At 33.9% G+C, this 25,000-nt stretch overlaps 1 protein-coding gene across 4 annotated transcripts in view; it reads right to left on the reverse strand.

Moving 5' to 3' along the window:
* Positions 1–24,658, reverse strand: part of LOC144973158 (neuronal acetylcholine receptor subunit alpha-5-like) — a 162,373-nt gene extending 137,715 nt beyond the window's left edge. The window contains exons 1-2 of one of the 4 annotated variants that reach the window (XM_078915275.1): positions 5,071–5,127; positions 1,178–1,556 (exon numbers count right to left, since the gene is read on the reverse strand). Coding sequence is in view for 1 of the 4 variants with exons in the window: in XM_078915272.1 (XP_078771398.1) it covers positions 24,522–24,524 (3 nt within the window). In the remaining 3 variants the exon portion in view is untranslated. Of the gene's footprint in view, positions 1–1,177; positions 1,557–4,745; positions 5,128–24,521 lie in introns of those variants that run through there. The other 3 variants (XM_078915273.1, XM_078915274.1, XM_078915272.1) reach the window with 3 other exon arrangements.
* Between the last annotated feature and the right edge of the window lie 342 nt (positions 24,659–25,000).

Consider the following 25,000-nt stretch of genomic DNA (forward strand, 5'->3'; position numbering starts at 1 on the left):
CTGAGCAATGGGAACTTGTAAATACATGTAACATAATATACAGTTTAGCATACTTTATCATTCATGGGAACCGGAGGAATTCACTTTTCTCTATGCATAGTTTGTATCAACTACGTTTTGATTAAGGTGTTAATCAGAGGTTAAAATGAATTCTGACTTCTACATTATTCTCTGTCATTACGTATTGTTATTTGATAATCAAAAATCAATACTCTCAAAGACATATAATCATGCCTCTCTCTCTCTCTCTCTCTCTCTCTCTCTCTCTCTCTCTCTCTCTCTCTCTCTTTCTATCTCTATCTATCGCTATCTCTCAATTTCTCGCCTCTTTATCTTTTCCTTTCTCTCTTTATCTTTCCCTTTCTCTCTTTCTCTTTCATCACCCCCCCCCCCCTCTCTCTCTCTCTCTCTCTCTCTCTCTCTCTCTCTCTCTCTCTCTCTAATGAATATGTATCTCTCTTTCTCTCTCGCCCTCTGTATCTCTCTCTCTCTCTCTCTCTCTCTCTCTCTGTCTGTCTCTCTGTCTCTCTGTCTGTCACAAACACACACACACACACACACACACACACACACACACACCAACTCACTTCTTCATTTGTATTGTGCCAATATTTATCTTTACACACGATCAAATCTGAGATCGTTATCAAACGGTAATCATCATGGCTGCCTTTCTCAGTTAATGATTTATATATGTTTTTCATCTTTATCAGTTTCCTTTAAAACACAAATATACCACCAAGATTGCTTTATCTAATAAATGCTAATGTCTAGATTATACTCATTATCTACATTAGCAATATAAGAATGTTATCAATATTATTTTAATCAGAACCATGTGCAGAATCTTAACTCAGCATCATTGTTTCCCCGACTACATTCAATTTACTAATTATAAATGGAAATTTCTATCGGCATATTTTGTAAACAATCACGCTCCTATTGACGAAGCTGTGTTGATTCATAATAGCAATCTTATTAATAACGTATATTTGTTCTGGATAAAAGAGTAAACAAACAAAAATAATTACATATTGGAGTTTTAAAATGTCAAAACAATTTTTATTCTTTTTTTTACGCTAAAATCTTTATGAAAAAGGTGTAGAATGAAAACAAAGTCAAAAAGGATAATAATATTGTTATAAATTTCTAAGATGCGAGACGGTTGCCAACTTACCTTCTGTTTTTGATCGTCAACATTTGAGAAAAGCTCTTGTGAGAAAAGCCGATATAATTTTCGAGTTGCGAGCTTGCCAAATATTAGATTAATTCTGGTGTAAATTTACAACAGACATGGCCTCTGGGGAATGTTGTCACTGAAATACGTCGATGTATATAACGAAAGGTAAATATAATCAAAGAAATTGTAAAAATTGATCTCTAAACACATCACAAACACTATATGTCGCTCACGTTACAACCATCAATATCACGGAACAAGTCTATCAAGGAACTGTTCAGCTAAGTATAATTCAGAAACCAGTCGACCCGTCTGATATATTATTAAAGAGAACGTTGTACGTTCTTCTAACTAGGACGATTGTCTTTCATTATTTCTGGGGTTGATTGGGAGAAGAGCAGTATGTTATAGTTACGTATTTAAAGTTGAGGTGCGATTATTCTTTAATGATAAAGATAGACTTTTTAAAAAGGTATATTCTAAGAATAACACCATTAACCATTAACTCTCAAAGAGCCTGATCTTTAACAATTATATGACTCAATTATGCCTTACGCAGTTTACAAGGAGAGAAATTCACCTCACAATGTTGCCGTACTAAAAAAAAAAAAACATTAAAAATATTTTGGCCAGAAAATCCGTCCTTCAAATACCGATCGATTAAAATGACTCTCGTCGAGAGGTCCCAGGTTTGAGAGTTTTTGACGTGGAGAGATTCCATATGCAGGTGCCACTTCCACGGCTATTAGTAAATATACCGAGTTGCTGGCCTGGAGTTAAAATTATCCAAAGAAAGAAACTCTGGACTCGTAGGATTAAATAAATCAGATAAATATGCATCTACAATTAGCGTCTTTAGTTTGTTAGGGTTGGAACGCCCTTACTCTCTGGCACAACTGATTGATAACTAACCAAGATCGATGCGCAACTTTCGCTCGACTGGAAATTTTTAAACCAAGAAAATATTGATAACTCGTCGTTTTTAGTGGCTTTATAGAGGTCTATTAATTTGTATATCCTTCTTTGGGTATACTGAAATTATTCAAGGTGAGTAACTACTTATATTTACTAATAGTCATAGAAGTGGCGTCTGTATATACAAAATCTCCCTTTTGACAAGATGGAGGTCATTTTAATCGATCGATAACTGAAGGACGAATTTTTTAGACATTTTTTTAATGTTCGGGGTGGGATGGGGGGAGATTCACAATAAACGACGTTTTAATTTTCAGTTTTTTTAGGGAAATAATAACATTTCATTTTTAAAAGAACACACGGACGAAGTCTTTGAAAATGATATTTCTCAGGTAAGAAATTCGTTAACGCATTGGAATGAAAATGAGGAATAAATAAATAAATAAATAAATAATATACTACAACACCTATTGTAACCCAGGTAGATATTAATACGTTGAAGGCTGTCGCTGAAGAAAGTGTAGAGAGCGCGAGAGAGAGAGAGAGAGAGAGAGAGAGAGAGAGAGAGAGAGGAGTGCTACAAAGAGAGAGAAGAAATAATATACAGTAGTAGTGAAAAGAGAGAGCAGAGGGGGAGGAAAGAATGAGGAAGACGAAGGGAGAGAGAAAGTGCGAGAGAGAGAGAGAGAGAGAGAGAGAGAGAGAGAGAGAGAGGAGTGCTACAAAGAGAGAGAGAAGAAATAATATACAGTAGTAGTGAAAAGAGAGAGCAGAGGGGGAGGAAAGAATGAGGAAGACGAAGAGAGAGAGAGAGAGAGAGAGAGAGAGAGAGAGATAAATAGATAGATAGAGAGAGAAAGTACGAGAGAGAGAGAGAGAGAGAGAGAGAGAGAGGAGTGCTACAAACAAAGAAAAGGAAATAATTAACAGTAGTAGAGAAAAGAGGGGGAGGAAAGAATGAGGAAGACGAAGAGAGAGAGAGAGAGAGAGAGAGAGAGAGAAAGAAAGAGAGAGAGATGGGGAGAGAGAGAAAGTGCGAGAGAGAGAGATAGAGAGAGAGAGTGAGAGAGAGGGGGAAGAGGAGTAGGATTATGAGAAGGGGGAGGAGGGTGAGAAATAGGAGGAGCACGACAGAGCGACAAAGAAAGAGGAAATATTTTGAGCTAAAGAAAAATATGGTGTAAAAGAAGCATACAGTGCAAGGAACAGAAACGAATGTAGAAAGAGATTCGAAAATATTGGCTAAAGCAGAGGGAATGAAAGAGTCAGAGGAAGGAGATAATGCTAAAAACAGTAGACAAGTTTTACAAAATTCACATACTTTAAATAATAGTCATTCAAATTCGACCCAATTTATTTCGTTAATTATAAGAGGATGTTTCATGTTGAGTATGGATAGTTGCTTTCCGTTTATAAAAAAAATCATATCATCCGCCACCCGGATACACCGTACCAACAAATAAAACAATGTGTATCCTCAAACATTTAAAGATAGTCTGCGCTTGGCTAAGAAGCTCACAACATTGCCATCCGGAAGTATAACGGACCAACACACAACACTATGTGTAACCTTAAACGTTTATAGTCTAGTTGATACAGTCTAGTGAGAATTACTCAGAAACTCGGATGGCAAAAAACAATAACAAAGACCTGAGTGACGTCAACTTAATTCTATCTATAGTCTGATTAATACAATTTAGTGAGAACTACTCATGGCTGGATAAAAACAATAACAATAAGCTGAGTGACGTCACTTTTGTTCTCTCTATTGTTAAAGTACCGAGACAAAAAAAATAATTGTCATCGAGGCAAAAGAGCAAAATATGTATTTTTGTTATGCTCAAACAAAGCCTAATTCAGCTAAAACAGCTACAAAAGAATATGAAATATTCCCACATTTATGTGGGATCTCCAAGCGACTTAACCTCAAAATCAAAATTATCATATTTCCCTTGTCTGCTGAAAAGGGTTTGTGCCCGAAACCTTCCATATACCTGCTCATAATCGTATTATTTTGATGGTGTGTTCCTTGTTTTTTTTAACCATATATACAACATTATTTAACTTTCGCAACAAAAGTCGAAAGTTAAATTATGTTTGGTTTCGTTAGATTGGCGCTTACAATACTTGTAGGTCATATTCAAGTCAGTTATCATGTTTTATATGACATTGTTGGCATTGTTTGTTTCATAGAACTAGCATACTGGGTTATTTTTGATATGCGTTTAGTTCGACAATCCATAACATTCGCCAGCTGGATAAAACGTACTAACTCACAAAACAAAGTGTAACATTAAACGTTTATAGTCTAATTAATACTGTTGAGTGGGTCTATTCATAAAAATGGCTGGCTAAAGACAATAACAAAGAGCTGAGTGACGTAAATTTCAATTATCCGTTCATATTGTTAATTATCTTTGTGATGTTTTACATAATAACAGTAGGAAAGACAAGATAAAATAAAACTATGAAAACCATTATATTATGTATTCCTACTCTAAAACAGCGGTGAGTAAAGTTTTAACACGCGTACTGATCTCTCGTTAGAACCAAGCTTATCTTCTACTCACGTTGATGATTTACTTAAAACGAATACATTGGTAAATAACTATTCCACTCACATATAAACATTAACTAATGTAAATGCTACCTTTGAGTAAAATCTTAGCACGGTTATTTCGATACGAAACCAATGTCCACTTATCCTATCTGATCCCACATGATTTTCAATCTCTCGTGACACAAATTAGTATAAGACACACCATCACACCAAAACACTGGCAATTTATGAATAAGCCCATCATGATTGTCACTTGTGAAAACTTGTAACTCACATTGCGTTCATTATTTTTTTGAAGGATCTTTTGCAGTTCAATTCCACCGCAACCACAATAACAACACACTCACACACCTACTAGTTGAATACGAATACAACATAGCGATACCAAGTGAGTTTGAGTGACACAATAACATACAACAAACCACGGCACAGTGCCCGACCCGACTCCATTGCTTACACCGTCCCTTATTCCAATGGTTTTCGCGTCTCCATCGGGCTCTTATCGATCCCAATCACAACACACCAGGCCCCCCCCCCCCCCTCCCCCTCCCGCCCTTTCCTTTCCCAACCAATAGTCTTGTCCAAATTACAGTTCGAGAAAGAATGGATGAGTGTGTTTACTCGCGTTCTCGAGGTTTGACCGAGGCTTATTATCGGTAGAAAAAAAAACGTTTCGGTTTATGTCTCTCATCAGTTAACTAGAACATAACCTTCCTCATTATCTTCCATACCTTCCATAGTGAAGGAGAAGGAAAGGATGGATGTGTTTTCTAGCATTCTCAATATTTGACCTTGGCTTATTATGGATAAAAACAATGCAATTTTCTTCTTAAGTAGCTAATCAGGACCAGGCTGTCCTCGAGTTCCCCAATTATTTGATAATGCAGTCATAATTTTTTATTTTACAAAAAATGGAAGCATTCGTACCCTCTTATTATTTGACCGTGACTTGTAATCATATCATATCATATCATATCATCAGGAGTAATAGGAGTAAATCATTTAGAAGCCTCTGATTTGAATAAATAATAAGAATAATTAAAACAGGCCCCAATCTGCATTTCATAGCATTGAATGGTTTAGACAATGTTATTATTATTATTATTATTATTATTATTATTATTGTTATTATTATTTATGTTGTTATTATTATTATTATTATTATTATTATTATTATTATTATTATTATTATTATTATTATTATTATTATTATTATTATTATTATTATTATCATCATTATTAGTAGTAGTAGTGTAGAATTATTAGTATTATTATAATGGGTAAGAACGTTTGGATACTTGCCTTTGATCAACTAAATCAGATATGGTACACCTTATATTCTCTAATTAATTAAAGAATACATTTTAATAACATTGTTTCCTCCAATTCTTGACATTTGGCAGTATAATATGTTCTGTTTTGCTTAAGGCTCATTAAAGGCACGAAATGTTTCGATTAGTTTTTGTTTTTTGTTTTTTTCTTCTTAAGTTAACTAAAATAAGTTACCCCCCCCCCCCCCCCTTTCCCCAATCCCCCATACCTTCCATCTCCCTTTCCCCCTTTCTCCCATTCCCGTAACAGTTAAGTGGGGGGGGGGAGGGATTTGTTTACTTGTATCTTAAAAATTTGGGAATGCTTTTTTAACATTTCAATGTTATTTATGTATTTGTTTATTTATATATCTATGTAGGTGTTTATTCATCATTAATTCGTTTATTTATTGCTCTACCAGTTAACAAGGTAAAAGCATCTTTATTTCAAACGAGTTGGTGATGCATTTCCAATTACCGTTCAAGAACAATGTCTTATACATTCCACTGATTCGCCTTCATTCGATTGTGTCTTTTCGTTATAATTAAACACATACTGTTGTCGTAAAAAAGGCATACAATTTTGTAAGAAAGAAAGTAGTCTTTCATGGCCATTAGGCTCTTGGAATCCGAGTTTATTCCGGTTTCTATACTGTGAAAGGAACAATATCAATTATTTCCTACCCTTTGGATAGGACGCTATTCCATCGCAAACTATGTTCCACCAAATCTTTCAGACCCAGCTACAGAATTAGTACTAGGTGGAGGGAGGGGGGAGGGGGTCAGAAGGGAAACGCGACTCGAGTTTGTAACAATCTATCAAAATGCTTTTTTGCATAGTAATGCATAGCATTAGGCTGGTAGATTATACAACGCTAAGCATTTTTTTTTCAATCACCTGTGTCAATATAATTATGATCGATGTTCAGAATATAGACAGGCCGACTGTTTTGGAGATAGAACGAAGATGACGTCACTCATGTCTTTGTTATTGTTTTTTGTTTTTTGGTGGGTTTTTTTTTTTTTAATTTTTTTTTCTTATTTTGCCATCCGCGTTTATGAGTAATTCTCACTAAACTGTATTAATCAGACTATAAACGTTAAAGATTACACATAGTTTTGTGTTTTGGTCCGTTAGACTTCCGGATGTAAAATATAATCACACGTTTTAATTAAAGATTTTAACGAACTTGTCAGATCTTTATAACCCAATAAACGTGATTTAATCTTATCATTGGACCCCTTATCATAAAACGAGGAAGTCTTACACAAGAATAAGAAAAAAGAAGGTAAAACAATTAAAGGAAGTGAGTGAAAGCATCCACTTCATCAAAAAGACATGATTGTCAACTGTTTGTCTTAATCTTTACTCCTCGGCAGTAAAGAATAACAGTAAGGACAACACATCACAAAGTATCGACCCTTCGTCTGTTCAGTTCTCAACAATGTTGCCAACAAGTTGGTCTGAATTGTAGCTGGAATGGCATTCTTTCTCTGCAATGATAAGATTTAACAGTGACCTACTTGGACTAATAATTTCAATCCATTCTCATCACATTTCCCCTCCGTCTCTCGGCACCAGAAATAGAGAATATTTATGGTGATTTGGGGGAAATTTTCTATTTGGAATTCAAGGTATGACCATGCATATTGATTTGGAAATAAAGGAATTCTTAAGAGGATAATACACAGCGTTTTCATTGAACTCTAAGTTCCCCTCGATAGTTCCATGAGGTGATCAAATCAATGAGTTGACTCAATGTCTTTAAAACATTAAACGTACTATTAATCGGCTAAAGACGTACGTCACTTGATGAAAAGAGCACCTGAGTAACACACACAATCCCTGATTCGTCCTCACATTATTTTTAATCTCCCCCCCCCCCCCCAAAAAAAAAAACTGCTCTCCCTTTTTTCCATGCTGCGATTGATATCTGAATCTAATAATATAAAATATAACGGAATTACTCTGATATCTTTTCATTGTTACTTTCTACTTTTGTTCAGCAGAAACGGGGGTTAAACTCTGAATATATGAGCTTAATGACGCTTTATCAGTTTTCTTTTCATAAACCAAAGCGTCATTATTATATTTTTTTTATAATTGAGCTTTATATAGAGCAACATCCACTAAATGTGCTCAAAGCGCTTTGCAAGGGGTCCCTGGTCAACAGCAACATTTAACATGTAGGACGGGACACGACGCCTGTTAGGCGATATTACAATTTTTCGGACAAAGACAACGCTGTTAACGGCCAGGTAATCATTTTACACCTGAGTACGGTGATAGAATGTGAGTAAAGAGCCTTTTCCAAGAACTCAACTATGCGCCGAGCGCGAGGCTCGAACCCAGGACCTTCCTATCCGAAAGCGAGTGTCATACCACTAGACCACGTAGCCGCACGTCATTATATAAACGTGTGCAAAGATAACTTGACATTTTAATACAGTAAATTAATATTGTTGAACTAGATATGTGTCAGAGTCAAGGACTTTACATCACCTTAACGAGCATTTATTAAACCACATACATGATCAGTTATATTGTTTTCACTTAATCATAAACTGGAAAGTGAACTTTTTGTAAGACAACTTGATATTAACAGTGACAACTGTGTAAAACGCAAGTTCTTAAATTTTTTAACAAAACCCTTTCGCACCAACATGCTCAGATTAAACATCACTTCTACTGTGTACAACTTATCTGCTGCTTTAAACAAAAAATATTATCTATGTGAAATCAATTTGCAATTACTTTTATTTCAATTCTTTTACTCTTGAAAACTTGCCATAACACAGCGTTGTAAAAGTCACCCGTCTACTTATCCATATTCATGCTAAATGGCCAGTAGCTTAGGAAGACTTGCAAGTGTTTTACTCAGAGAGAGAATGCCTTCTATACAACATCAACTGGGAATAAAACCTTGGTGCTCGAATGCCCAGCTGTAAATCCAGACCCCAAATCTATTGAGCGCTCCTGAGCTCTCCTTAAAATTCCTACAAGGGCTCAACAGTGCTAAGCAAGGAATGGTTACGAGCTTTGGAACATTGTTGAAGCAGAATGGAAAACATCACAGCAAATGACATAAACCCCTTAATAAACTTTATGGGGAGACTTGTCCGAGCAGTGATTGGATATCGTGGGGGCCGTACACGGTACTGAATTTGTTGAGTCGAATTTTGCCTCTTTTTCTGAAGCAGCGCAACCCAACTTTTGTTCTTTCGGTTGTCGTTCTTTTATGATTATGTTGATGAAATTTGGCTCTCTAATATTTAAGATATTGCTCATTTCTGTGACATAACTTTTGACTAATTGTGTCTCTTAAAACTCAAATGTGCCGTTCCTTTTGCACTGTCGGTCATGGATTTATACTCTAATATCATATCATTATATCATAAGTGAAAGGCTAATGTAAGTAAATCTTTCATGTACCTTTCATAATACCATGTAATAGGTATAGTTAAAAGCAATCGTCAATCACTGGAAAATACTTCATCGCATTAAATGAGTAAAAATAATGTATCGGATAATATTCCCTATATCTTCAATCAAAAGAAAATCTTATATTTTTTGAACCCTCAGTCAATAAGACGTTGAAACAATCACGAAGGCATGTATGCATTCTGGCCAGCGACATCTCTATCTCTGATTCTGGGCGAATCATAAATTATTTGTGTATATCTGGAGGTCAGAGGTTCGATCCACAGTCTAGGCAGTTTGACTTTCTGAAGAAAAAAAAGGGTTTCTTGACTTTTCTGTTTTATCTGGAACTGTTTCGGACTCACTTATTCAGATGTGTAAATGTGTGTATGCTGCTTTACCTGACTTAGAACTCTCCAACAACAAAGTCGTTCAACTCTACAGTTTGATTGTTTTCTTGATATATGCAGTAAAACAAACCAATGGCTTTGAAAACAATGAAAATAATAACAATAATAATAATAATAATAATAATAATAATAATAATAATAATAATAATAATAATAATAATAATAATAATAATAGTATTATTCGTATTATTATTACAGTGTATTATTTATTATTATTATTTATTATTATTATTATTATTATTATTATTATTATTATTATTATTATTATTATTATTATTATTATTATTATTATTATTATAGTAGTATTAGTATAGTAGTAGTAGTAGTAGTAGTAGTAGTAGTAGTAGTAGTAGTAGTAGTAGTAGTAGTAGTAGTTAGTAGTCGTAGTAGTAGTAGTAGTAGTAGTAGTAGTAGTAGTAGTAGTAGTAGTAGTAGTAGTAGTAGTAGTAGTAGTAGTAGTAGTAGTAGTAGTAGTAGTAGTAGATGTAGTAGTAAGAGTAGTAGTAGTTTGATGACAATATTATTATTATTATTAATAATAATAATAATAATAATAATAATAATAATAATAATAATAATAATAACAACAACAACAACAACAACAACAACAACAACAAGAATATTAAGCGACTAGCGTTGTTCATTTGTAAAGAAGATGCGCGAGTGGAAGTGACAGGTATTGTGCCGTTCCTTTCATCATCATCATTTTTCACCCACGTCAGTTATAGGCCACAGACAAACAGTTTCCATCCTTCTCTATCTTGCGCTAACTTTTTTATTTCATTCTATCTCTTATCACTTCTCTGCATATCAGCTTCTTTAATTGTTCTCCGTATTCCCCGTGGCCTTCCCCTTTATCTTCTGCCCTGAGGCTTCCAGTCCAATACTTTCTTTGTTATATTTGAGTCTTTCTTTCTAATGCTGTGTCCAATCCACCTCCATCGTCTTCTTCCTATTTCCTCTCCCACTGGTTTTTGCTGTGTTATTTTCCATTCTTCTATCCATCCATTTTACGTGTGCATAACTCTTTGAATCATAATTATCAATAATTGAGTATGACAAACGTCTTGTTAAATAAAGATACGAGTCTTTATAATATACTAATAATGTTACCGTGTTGATACTTAATACGATGCAATGTCCGTAGTCAACTATTTCCCGTTACTTGAATTTTGTGTATTTAGAGTAACTACCAATAAAATAAAATTTAAACCAAGTAAATCAAAGACATTCTACTTTTTAGGATAGGTGAAGCAAATTACAAAATCTTATATTTGTTCTTAGGAGTATATTTTGGACTTTACTAAACTGGCTATTGCATCAAAGCGGCATGGACATCATTAGGATTTGTTTTTTTACCTCTTTTGTTTTGTTTTTGTTTTATGTTCGATTTTTTTTTATTGCTGTTGTTTATTTTTTTTGCTGTTTTTTTTTTTTTTTGATGTTTTGTTTTATTTTTGTTTGTTTTGTTTTGTTTTGTTTTGTTTTTTATTTTTGTTTTGTGTTTTGTTTTTATGGCGTTTTTTTAATTTGTTTCTTGGTGTTTGTCTTCTTTTTTCTTTTTTTTTTCTTTTTTTTTTTGCTTGTTTGTAGCTAATTTTCTTGTTTTTCTGTTGGTTTTTGTTGTTTCTTTTTTTGTTTGTTTTGGATGTTTTTACGGGTTTTTTTGTTTGTTTATTTGTTTGATTGGGTCTTTTGGGACATAGATAGGGATAAAATGTAGCACTCTGTAGACGTATTCAGCCCGTTAAAATGATAAGAATGACCTATTATTAATGGCTTGCATCTTTATTCGTTGCTCATAGGTCCTTATGTCAAGAAAAGAGTGTTACGCTATGACAGACATGAAATATTATGATGGCATGCGAGAAGTCATTGGATACATAAACTTTTCGGATACACAAACTACTCAACATACGAGTATATGCCATAAAGATAAGATTCAAACAAACTCTCGACATAGCAAAGGGCCAAAAGAATCGTTCTAAACTTGTAATATTTTACTGCGGCAAGGAAAAGGTCTACAGAGGTCATTAAATGACTTGACCATTGCAGCAAAAGACGCCATTTTAGTACATATCTCAAGGAGAGAGATCTGAAACAGTGTTTATGATTTTGGTAACTCAAGGAGGAAACTTAAACGCTTCTTGTTTTGGCATTGGTAAAAACGTTTTAAAAAATGATTAGATGACAAAAAAGATTCATTTTGGAAATGGATCTCTAGTGAAAAATCATGAATGTTGTCACATTTTATAAACCGAACATGGATTTGCCATTTTCAAAAGGCCTATCTACTTATCAAGTTATGACATCATTAATTGTGTCTTTAAATATTATACAATTTTTGGAACTTGTATGGGTTTTTGGCATCGAGTTATTGACCATAGCACTCCTAAAGTCGTGCTATTATCGAGAACGAGTGCCGAAAGCCAAAACAAGTTTTAAAATTATTTTATTATATCTCTTATTTAGAAATAGCAGTCATCAAAGATTACTTTGGAATAAATTCAGAAATTGTCTAATTAGTTAATGGAACCTTATATTACGAGAAAATGCCGTTACTAGACAAACCATTTGATTGTATTCTTGCGCGACTGAACGCGTGTTGAGTTGGGTCACCATAACTTGTAACGCCACTTAAATAATAATAATAAAAAAAAAAAAAAGGAGAGTAGATAGTACGCAACAATGTGGTGTTTTTTGTTGTTGACACTTTACATTAAATCAAAATCTACTTATAATTTCGACTTACGTAAAATAATATTTACTCTTCTGATATTTTCATATTTACGGACTTTAACAAAGATTTTATAGGAAACTGTTCAGCTGGGTTGTTATAATACAATTTTTGACCAATAATATTGAATGTTTCGTAACCTCGGAGGCCGGGCTCACCCCTCGGTCTGAAAATTCAATAAAGGTCAAAAACTGTATAGTAAATGATCATCGATTATTTCCAGTTGTTTGTCGTCCCCATTCTATGTCACGAAAGTTCAAGGCCTCAAAAAAGTAGTACCGCCCCCCCCCCCAACCCCCCGTATCTAAGCCTCCAATATACAAGAGTGCCATTTATGGGCCTATAAAGGAACCTGGCAACCGCTATCATCACTAAATAGGTATAATAATTACTGGTTACACATGCATTCATCAGTCGGACAGAATCAGTCGTTCTATTTTATTTTTTTTCAGATCGGCTTTTTAATCAAAAGAAATCTTAACACGGTGTTGTTGGAACTGTAGGGCAAAACAAAAACAAAAAAAGGGACGATTGATTATGTATGTCTGAAGACGGTGTGTGTTTGTAAGTACCTTTAAAAGACGTTTGCGTTTAAGTACCACTGTGGCTAAACGAACGTACGTGTATCGAATCATAGAAATTAAAGCTGACATACAGGCGACCCTTCTTTTCCAGTTATCCCCTTAAAGATTCGCAAATTGTATCATTTCATCGAGAATCATCGTCTTTGGCTTTTATTGTCCTTGCATTTTTTATAAGACCCGACCTGTCGACCTATATATAATATGTCCGCACTTACAAAATTGAGAACACTACTAAGCGCCAATTAATGTTTCTAGACACATAAAGCAAAGTTCAATGCTTTTAGTCTCGCGAATTTTTCCTATGTAAAAGTAAAGAGTTGTCCATGTCTAAAGCAATCTTTGAGAATTGACACGTTTGGGATTGCCCGTTATAACCTCGAATCTTCTGGGTCAAGGACATGTGTTGAGCGTCAAGTTTCGTTCCAAGTCACTATGATAAAATTATTTATAAAAACAGGCCGCTCCGCGCAGCATCTTTAGATTACATTGCTTAGGCATTTAATGACTGAATATAGATAATACATCTAACAAACGTCTGATGTGAACAGGAATCACCTATGTTGTCCAAACTGAGCGAATTGGGGTGGGTGGGGCGGGGAGTTAATAATCTTGCCAAAGGAAAAGAAAAAAAATGAACATGTCTGAAGCTGGGCTCTAATATGGGACCTACTGGATGATAGTGCTATGCCTTAATACTCGGCTACTATATATATAGTATGTGAGCATTGTTGATACCAGACTGAATGAATATAATATCTTCTTCTTCTTCTAGGTTCCATGCCTGGTCCAGGCTTCGGATACTGCATGAATTATCTCTCTCCATTCCTCCCTGTCTCTTGCTTTTTCAAACAGCTCTTGGATTGTTAGGTTGGTGAAGCCCTTCAGTTGGTCTAAGAGTGTTTTTCTTTGTCTCCCACGGGCGCGTTTACCAGGTATTTTTCCACAACTTGCCAGGTATTCATTCTTATCTTTCCTAACTATGTGTCCGAAAAAGGATAGTTGTCGATCCGCTATTAAGGGCATTAGTTTCCTTTGCTGGTATGTTTGTTTTAGCACTTCTTCGTTCGTTTTGTGTGCAGTATACGATATTCTCTGCATCCTTCTCAAGCACCACATTTCAAGAGCTTCAATGTTCTTTTGTGTTTCTGCATTTGTAGTCCAGCTTTCGCATCCGTATAACAAGATTGGCCACACGTAGCACTTCAAGACTCGGAATCTAATCCCGAACGACATCTGTTTGTTTTTCAAAATGTTTCCCAGGTCCATGAAGGCCTGTTTGGCTTGGTTATTCTTGCTCGTATGTCTCGGTTACATCTTCCATCTGTTGTCACTATTGAACCTAGGTATTTAAAACTTTCTACGTTGGTAAGTTGCTCGCCGTGAATCGTTATATTGCAGGTGTTGTTGTTTTCGGGGTTTTTCTGTATTACCATGCATTCCGTTTTGGTGATATTCACTTCCATTCCCTTGGCTTCACTATCTACTACCACTTTGTCAACAATCTTCTGAAGTTGGATTTCTGATGTTGCAGTGAGTACCGTATCGTCTGCGTATCTTATATTATTTATGTTGTGACCTCCTACTTTTATTCCCTCCATATTAGTTATGCCCCTCATGATTGTTTCTTGGTATAGATTAAACAGATCTGGTGAGGCAACACACCTTTGACGGACTCCTTTCTTAATAGGAATATAATATAACAACTTTAAAATTCAAATTGAAGCAGCAAAAACAGCATTCAATTCTGTAATCTGGTTAACAGAAATCACTCCTCATAAGAAGTGAAAGTAGTTGAATGTTGCTTTGCTGTTTGTAGCTAATTTTCTTTTCTTTTCATAAGGGTGCATAGTTGAGTCCTAGGGAAAGACTCCTTACACACATTCTCTCACAGTACTCAGGTGTAAAATGAGTACGTGGCCGCTAACAGTGTTGTCTCGGTCGGAACAAAAATTGTAATTTCGCCTATCAGGCGTTTTTTCTCATCCTACAGTTAAGTGTTGCTGTTGGCTAAAGACCCTTTGTAATGCCCTTTGAGCAGTTTAGTGGATTTTTCGATTTTTTAAACTTGTTTTCCATTAAGAAAAACGTAAGGAATAAGGTTTCGTTACCATAATATGTGTACTTTTGACGAATCTTTTACAGTATTAGCTTGATAAATCATCATAACAGTAGACTGAAAAATCTGTGACACACATCACGTTTGAGAACATCCCATAATCATCTAATCGAGAAAGTTATCTAGCCAAGTACCATTCCCAGTCTCCCAGTCTTTCCCCTTCATAATTCTTTTCATGAATGAAGGGCTTGGCTTGGCAGAATGAACAAAATGGTCAAGTAGTCGTTCCGAACCATAATTCACATGCGACCGAAGTTTATCCCGATATCTGTATATTTATATAGCTTTGAAATTATGGTACAGTAGTAATCATTTGCTGTCCTTTGGATAGAATGATTATTTATCACAAAGTGCGTGAAGCATAAGATTTTACAGACACAGCCAAAAATCTCTGCTGGATGGACAGTGGGAAGGGATTGCAAAAAAAAAAAAAAAAAGGAATCGAATACACCCGAGATCGACCAATTCCTTTGATTATGAAGCTAGTGCTTCTCTCCCTGAGATAGCGTTCCCACACACACACTCTCTCTCACACACACATACACAAACGCACATACATACACAAAATGGAAAATAGTTGTACTGTTCAGTAGGTTATATACGTATGATAGGCTGAACATGTCGAAAACCAGGAGATCGATATTTGAAGGACGACTTTTCTGGCCAAAATTTTAAATTCTACACGTTTGGTTGTTTTTTTTTTCAGAGTTCTGCAGTGTTGTAGTTACCCAACTGACTACGATTTCAAGAGGATGAATCGAATTCGTTTATTTATATATCTTCATGGGTTTCAATCTATGTCTGTATGAAGAAAACAAATTTAAACCACATTAGGAGTAACATGGTAAAGACGATAGCGTGGCAGTTTAAAGTAGACTACCTTTGGATCGAAAGGTCATAGGTTTGAATTCTGAGTTAAGAACTAATAATTGCCAAAAAAAGAATCGTGGTGGGAGTAGTAGTAGTAGTAGTAGTAGTAGTAGTAGTAGTAGTAGTAGTAGTAGTAGTAGTAGTAGTAGTAGTAGTAGTAGTAGTAGTAGTAGTAGTGTGTGTAGTAGTAGTAGTAGTAGTAGTAGTACTATTGCTGTTATTATTATTATCATTATTACTATTATTATCATCTTCATCATTATTATTATTATATATAGTTAGTAGTAGTATAGTAGTAGTAGTAGTAGTAGTAGTAGTAGTTGTTGTTGTTTTGTTGTTTTGTGGTATAGTAGTATAGTAGTATAGTAGTAGTAGTATAGTAGTAGTATTATAGTAGTAGTAGTATATATCTAGTATAGTGTTGTAGTAGTAATGTTGTAGTAGTTAGTAGTATAGTAGTATATATAGTAGTAGTATAGTAGTAATAGTAGTAGTATAGTAGTAGTAGTTATATAGTAGTAGTAGTATTGTTGTTGTTGTTGTTGTTTGTTGTTGTTGTTGGAGTGTAGTAGTGGTAGTGTATATATAGAGTAGTACTAGTATAGTAGTAGTAGTATTTGTAGTTATTTAGTAGTAGTATGTTGTTGTTGTTTTGTTGTTGTGTGGTCTATAGGTAGTAGTATGTAGTAGTGTAGTAGTAGTATAGTAGGTAGTCTGTAGTAGTATAGTTGTAAGTAGTAGTAGTAGTGTAGTAGTAGATAGTTAGTAGTAGTAGTAGTAGTAGTAGTAGTAGTAGTAGTAGTAGTAGTAGTAGTAGTAGTAGCTGTTGTTGTTGTTTGTTGGAGTAGTAGTAGTGGTAGTAGTAGTAGTAGTAGTAGTAGTAGTAGTAATAGTAAGTAGTAGTAGTAGTAGTAGTAGTAGTATAGTAGTAGTAGTAGTAGTAGTAGTAGTTGTTGTTGTTGTTGTTGTGGTGGTGGTGTGGTAGTAGTAGTAGTAGTAGTAGTAGTAGTAGTAGTAGTAGTAGTAGTAGTAGTAGTAGTAGTAAGTAGTAGTAGTAGTAGTAATAGTATAGTAGTAGTAGTAGTAGTAGTAGTAGTAGTAGTAGTTGTTGTTGTTGTTGTTGTTGTTGTTGTTGTTGTTGTTGTTGTTGGAGTAGTAGTAGTGGTAGTAGTAGTAGTAGTAGTTCGTCCACCCAGCACCGAATGGGTAACTGGGTCTGTTAGATCTGTCGAAAAGGACTTTGCTATGGACTGCGGTCCTATCCAAAGGATAGCAGGAAATTGCCGTTGTCCGTGTCACGCTATATAAGCTAATATAAAAAACTCCGGATAAACTCCGGCTCCTTGGGCCTGATGGCTCTGAAGGACTACTTTTTTATGTTGAAATGACAAGAAATCTGAAATATTAGCTTTTGTCAGTATAATGAAACATAAGAATTCTCCTCGATAAAACTATAAAACTCTAAGGCAAGTCTCAAATATTTTTGACTATAAATTCAACGTTTATCATCCCAACCAAGCCAACGTCATACAGATATGAGGCAGCGAGTCACAAATGGAAATAAATAGAAATTTTAACTCTCTCCTTGCCGGGCATTTTCAGAATTTTCCACAAACGTTCACACCCAACCAATACCAAAATATTATTTTTAAAACTCAAACAGAAAATCATCAAGTACATTCTATACATAATATTTTGTTCATAAAAATGAGTTCTACAACAAAGCTTTTCTTTAAATCAGAACTCTAAATCGTTGATTGCATCGTAACGAATGCGACGATTTTCCAATGGTTGGTATGAAGAAGGTTAAAATTTGATTTAGTCTTTTCTCAGATACGCCGTTCTGTCTTAATCAGTATTATTCTACATTATTCTACTCTTTCTTCTATTCATTCCATATTTCTATTTTACTGTTGTCAGTTTCTTTCAATATCCTTATCATCTCTTCCATTGTCTTGTTCTTTTCAATCATTGTAATCTTACAGACACATCTTAGATCAGATAGGGACTACCAATATCGAATTCACTCCATTGTACACTTCTTGACTACAGACAAATCTTCATGATAAATCACCTATTTATTATTACTTTTAGCCTTTGTATTCATGTCCCGTATCCCAATAAATCATTTACTGTCATTTACTCTCCACACATTTGCATGACAATGAATGATGGTCCCTCTCCCTCTCTTTTACTCTCTTTACATCATCTTAGCCACCCCGGCCCCCTTTTTTTATTATTATATTTAACAAATCTCTATCAGAGGGTGAAATTCCAGAAGACTGGAAATTAGCCAATGTGACTGTCATTTACAAAAAAAAGGAAGTAGAAACGAACCTGGAAAATTCAGACCTGTTAATTTATCGTGTATTTTATGTAAATTATGGAATCCATTTTTAAAGATAGAATTAAGAATCTTTTAGAAAATCACAAAATGTTCAGTAATTGTCAACACGGATTTAGAGAGAAACGCTCTTGTGTATCTCAGTTATTACATGTCATGCAAGATTTTTCCAGCATGATTGATGATAGTAAATAGTGGTATATCTTTAGATTTCAGTAAAGCCTTTGATTCTGTTCCTCGTGAGAGGCTACTCAGAAAAATAAAATCATATGGCATGGTATAACAGGGCCGACATATGATTGGATACTATGTTTTCTATCCAATAGAAAGCAGAGGGTAGTTGTAGATAGTGAAATGTCAAGTTTAAATTGTGTAACCAGTGGAGTACCTCAGGGGAGTGTCTTGGGTCCAATACTTTGTATTTTATAAACTAATGACTTACCAAATAACATTATATCAAATTGTAGATTGTTTGCAAATGCGGCTAAACTTTAAAATGAAACTGATCAGCATGTAATCATTCAAGATGATATGAATTCTTTTTTGAATGGCCAAGGAAGTGGCAATTAAAATTTCAAATCAACAAGTTCATGGTATTGCATGTTGGAAAGAAAAATCCAAATATATCTATAACTCAGATAACTCTAATTCAAACTTTTTGCCTGATACAACTTATGAAAGAGATCTTGGTGTTGTTTTTGACCCACATTTGAACTTCGATGTGCATATTAATGATTGTACAACTAAAGCTAATCGCATGTTGGGAATCATATATAGGAGTTTTACTTATTTGGATAGTAGCATGTCTCTTTCGTTATTTAAATCTATTACAAGACCTGTTCTTGAGAACGGGACCAATGTTTGGAGCCCAATATATTTAAGACAGTCAATAGGTCTTGAAAATATTCAAAGACAAAAGTGCTTCCCGGGCTTAAGAACACCTTTCATATGACGGAGCGTTTAGCATTCCTCAATCTAATTAGTCTCAAATATAAAATAATTAGGGGAGATTTAATACAGGTCTTCAAGATAATTCATAATATAAATGATATAAATCCACGAATTTTTTTAACATTTTCCAAGATTACGTATACCAGAGTCGACAATATAAAATATATATTCAAAGATTTCAGACCAAAATAAGACAGAACTCATTTATTATACATATAGTGAAAACATGGAATAGTCTCTGTTTTAACACAAAAAAGCATGTTCTTTGGATTTTAAAATCTTTATTGATAGGGATAGTCTCTGAGATTTAAGTATGACTGTTTTATTTTATTATACTTTTTTTTAATTAATGACTTGATTAATTTCTTAATTCAATTTATTATTTATTTATTTATTTATTTATTTATTTATTTGTTTGTTTATTTAGTTCTATATCCATTTATTTATTTATCTTTAAAACTTTACATTGCCATGTGGATAAGTTTGTTTCCATTACTTTGATGATTTGTAGACTGCATGTGATCTGAAACAATCTTAAATCATGATAATTTAATCAGAGACGTGTGTATGATTATTATCGCTGTTGCTTTCATGATTATTGTTGTTCTTAATATTTCCTTATACTATGAACTTTGTGCCTTTATGATTCATTCGATCATGAACAATTTTCAATAACTTCAGTATTCTATGACAGTAATATTCGACTTTACATTGCCGTATTGATATATTTTTCCTTACATTCAAATTTGTTTAAAACTGTCTGTGAATGATACAATACAAGCTATATGCGATTTTGTAATTATAAACTAATGTATAAGGACATTTAAAGGATAATTCCTATATTCAGCCTTTAATAAGATAAGATAAGATACATATTCATCATGCCTTTCCCACCTTGCTCTTTCTCTCTCTCTCTCTCTCTCTCTCTCTCTCTCTCTCTCTCTCTCTCTCTCTCCCCTCTCTCTAATCTCTCTCTATCTCTCTCCATCTCTCTCTATCTCTCTACTCTCTCTCTCTCTCTCTCTCTCTCTCTCTCTCTCTCTTTCTTTCTTTCTTTCTTTCTCCCTCTCCTAGCTAGCTATTTTTTATCCATCCATCTTTCTCTCCATTTATCCATTTATTTATCGTATATATCTCCTTTTACATGCTCGCTGCCTATCTATCTAAATTGTTTACTCATTCATTCGTATATTCATATATCTGTATATTTTTACCTAATTATTTATATATATTTGTAATATGAACTTTATATATATATTGAATCGTGTTGGATACAAATATGGTAAGAATAGTGCTCGACATGTAGCAATGGAGCGAATTATTATTTTAATTTTTTTTATGTAGACTGATTCCAACATTGTGGTAAATATCAAAATAATATATATATATATATATATATATATATATATATATATATATATATTATATATATACCTGTGTGTGTGTTTGTGTTTGTGTGTGTGTTTACTCTATATCTGTTTTTAGCTATTATTTCGTTAGAAAATCTCTAGATAATGATACTCAAGGTTGCCAGATTAATTTTGCTCAAAACGCCAAATATATCATAGAAGGATGTCTAATGTTATGAAGAAGTGCCAATTTTTCCAGAAATCACAATTCCAGCTAAATTATGCATGAAATTAGATATTAATATCCTTTTCTCATTCGGCTGCCAATGACATACGTAGTGTCTTGGTTTAATGAAAATTTCACCTTGTCTTGCTGGTCTAAGGTGAAGATTAGTGTAAAATGTTAATAAAGTCAATATATTTATTAAATAAGTTATCAAGAAATATTTAAAAATGCAAATTATATACCAAATCTTATCTTTCCATCCCAAAGGCCAAGCTTTTGCATTTTGGCATTAAAACACTAAAATGGCGGCTTTGTGGTCTAATGGTCTGGCACTCGCCTTCGAACTGGGTGGTCCTGAGAGGCACAATGTTGAATCCTTAGAAAATGCTCTTTACTCTCACCGTTAACAGCGTTGTCTCTGTCGAAATAAAAAAAAAAATGTTCAATCGTTATGTCTTTACCACGTGCCAAGTGTAGCTGTTGGCTTGGGACTCATTGTAAAGCGAATTGAGCACGTTTAGTAAAAATTACAGAGGAATCATGAATAATATCGATGCAGCGTGGAATCGAAACTTGTCTTCTTATCTGTAAGTCAAGTGCTCTACCATTTGAGCTGTTGGGATCTCAGATTAAACAGAGTTGCCATTTAAAATTAAACCCGAGTATTTATACAGAGGAATATCTAATAAACGTGCTCATAGCGCTTTACAAGGAGTTCCTAGCCAACAGAAACGCTTAACATAGAGGACGAGACATGACAAATGTTTGGCGATATTACACTTTTTTTCCGACTGAGACAACGCTATTAACGATTAGGTACTCTTTTCACATCTGTGTACGGTGAAAGACTGTGAATAAAGTGTCTTTTCAATTGACTCAACTATGCGCCGCTCAGAGCGGGACTTGAATCCTGGATCTTCCTTTCCGAAGGCAAGCATCATAACACAAGACAATGTAGCAGCATTGCAGACTGTATTCAAAGACCGTCCCAGACCATCACCACCTCACTAATTCTCCCAAAAGATCACGAATTCTCAGAGCCTTGTTTAACCACGTTTTCACATTTTCGGGAATTCTACGCTCAGGGACTTCCGGATAATATAAAAGGAATTGTTTTCATTTTTGTTAGAATCATAAAAGAAATTGTCTACTTTGTATCTGTTATTTCAAAAGCCACATTCTACATTCCTGAGATAGATCGCGTATCCAATATGTTTCTATAATATTATGCTATTTCTTTCCAAAACATGACATCGTAGTTGGTTAGATCTAAAAGAAAAACAAAAAAAAACATCAGATTATCTTTGAAGGCTTTATATTATTGAATAGTAGCATGTCAGAGTGGCAATTAGAGGGTCTTGGGTGCGATTGAGAATATATGTACGAATGATTGGCATTATATTTCTTTTTGTTCTTCTTTCTGATTTGAGGGAATGTATGAAACACAACTTTTTGGTACCTTTCAAAAGTAATATATATATATATATATATATATGTATATGTATATATATATATGTATATGTATATACGTTTTGCATCATTAAGGACATTGTTCAAAATGGAATGCTACTGATAAAGACCACACGGTAATCAGCAGAGAAGCTGTGAATTATTTACTAGATTAACAGAGCAGATGTCTGATTTTTTAAGAGGACAAAAAGAAAAACAGATCATAGGATAGATAGATAGATAGATAGATAGATAGATAGATAGATAGATAGATAGATAGATAGATAGATAGATAGATAGATAGATAGATAGATAGATAGATAGATAGATAGATAGATAGATAGATAGATAAATAGGTAGATAGACAGATAGATAGACAGATAGTCAGATAGATAGACAGAAAGATAGACAGAAAGATAGATAGATAGATATACAGATAGACAGATAGATAGCGAGAGAGGATTGTAAGGATGCAGGGTTCAATGAGTCTATCCCCTGAAAAGTTAAGCTAGGAATGAAACTGGGGTTGGGAAGGAGAGGGAGGCAGAGATCCTTTTAACTATATCTTTTTTCAATGGCGGATCTCGGATGTTAAAAAACTGATTTAAAAAAGACAGTCTTCAAGGTATCCTCACAGCAGTAAATATTTGAAAAGTGATTTGTGACTGTTTCCAGCAGTAAAATAAAAACAGTTTTATCGCTAAAAGGGGTAATGTCAATGTTCTAAGAATTGGCCTTCCATTTTTCATTTTTAAATAACTGGTCTTATTAATCTTGACCTTTTTAAAATTTTGATTTTTTTCATATCTTCGACACATAAGACGCCCGGCTAACAACACTACAGCAAGATGAAGACGCCAACCGGACCACACGATTAATAAAGAGTATGCAGATTGATAATCGGACTGGTTGGCTAAAGGGCTCGTTGACAAGTTGATGAATTTAAAATACATGCATACATACATATCTACATACATATATAAACTAAATAATGTACAAGTATTCACGAACACATGCATTCAAACATACAAATGAAGAGTGGTTTTCCAAAACTCCAAATCTCCATTGTCCCGTTTTAAGATAGTAAGGATTGTTTTCCGTAAAATCTCTCATCTGGTTTATTTTATCATGGATCAACTTCAAATTCATACAAATCTAAGGACATTCTTGTGCTAATACATACATACATTCACACAAACATCCATCCATCCATCCATTTATCCATGCATACATACATACATACATACATACATACATACATACATACATATATATATACATACATACATACATACATACATACATACATACATACATACATACATACATACATACATACATACATACATACATACATACATTCATACATACATGCATACATACATACATACAAACGTATATATATATATATATAGATTGATGGATAGAAAGAAAGATAGACAGATAGATAGATGGATGGATTGATAGTTGGGTAGATAGATAGATAGATAGATAGATAGATAGATAGATAGATAGATAGATAGATAGATAGATTGATTGATTGATAGATGGATAGTTAGATAGATAGATTGGTAGATAGATAGATAGATAGATAGATAGATAGATAGATAGATAGATAGATAGATAGATAGATAGATAGATAGATAGATTGATTGATTGATAGATGGATAGTTAGATAGATAGATTGGTAGATAGATAGATAGATAGATAGATAGATAGATAGATAGATAGATAGATAGATAGATAGATAGATAGATTGATTGATAGATGGATAGTTAGATAGATAGATTGGTAGATAGATAGATAGATAGATAGATAGATAGATAGATAGATAGATAGATAGATAGATAGATAGATAGATAGATAGATAGATAGATAGATAGATAGATAGATAGATGGGTAAATAGATACCGGTATTCTGATTAACTTGCTCTGCTTCAAAGGAACATGCGTAAATTTTATCAAAAACAAATGTTTTGGTTGAAATGTTATGACACAATTTACAAAGCATATTTTACATGTAAAATCAGACTTGTAATCAAATAATGTTTAAGAATGCTATAAACAAATGGTAACAATAACATTATTTGTTGTCTCACCATTTTATTGGAATAACATAGTTTTCCTTTCGAATTCACGCTGTTACCACAAGAACCTGTGTTATGCTATATTTTTGCCATACATTTCTTGTGCATTCTCTATTCCCCCGCTACCTGTTGTGCACACTTTTTTCTTCTTGCGTTGGTTTCAGCATCTCTGTTTTAAGGTAGATAGATATAGGGAAAAGGGTAAGGGTGGGTACTGAATTATGAGTGCATTTTACGAAGAAAAAAAAAAAGTTTTCTTAAGAAAATAAAATTGGCTTTAAAAATTCAGTAAACTAAAATATCACTGCATGGCAGAACACAGACAAGGTAGATTAGCGTGCTACTTCGATATCCTTGTTAAAGTAACACGATTTTGATGAATAATTGTGAAAAGACATTAATGTATATGTAGCCAGTCAGCATCATTATTATCATATTGCCAACGGCGTTTGTGATTATGTTCTAATAAAACGTGCACGAATTTGCAGTTC

Source organism: Berghia stephanieae, chromosome 5, assembly GCF_034508935.2.
Source record: "Berghia stephanieae isolate SIO BIC M18660-M18661 chromosome 5, UCSD_Bste_1.3, whole genome shotgun sequence".
Classification (NCBI taxonomy): domain Eukaryota; kingdom Metazoa; phylum Mollusca; class Gastropoda; order Nudibranchia; family Aeolidiidae; genus Berghia; species Berghia stephanieae.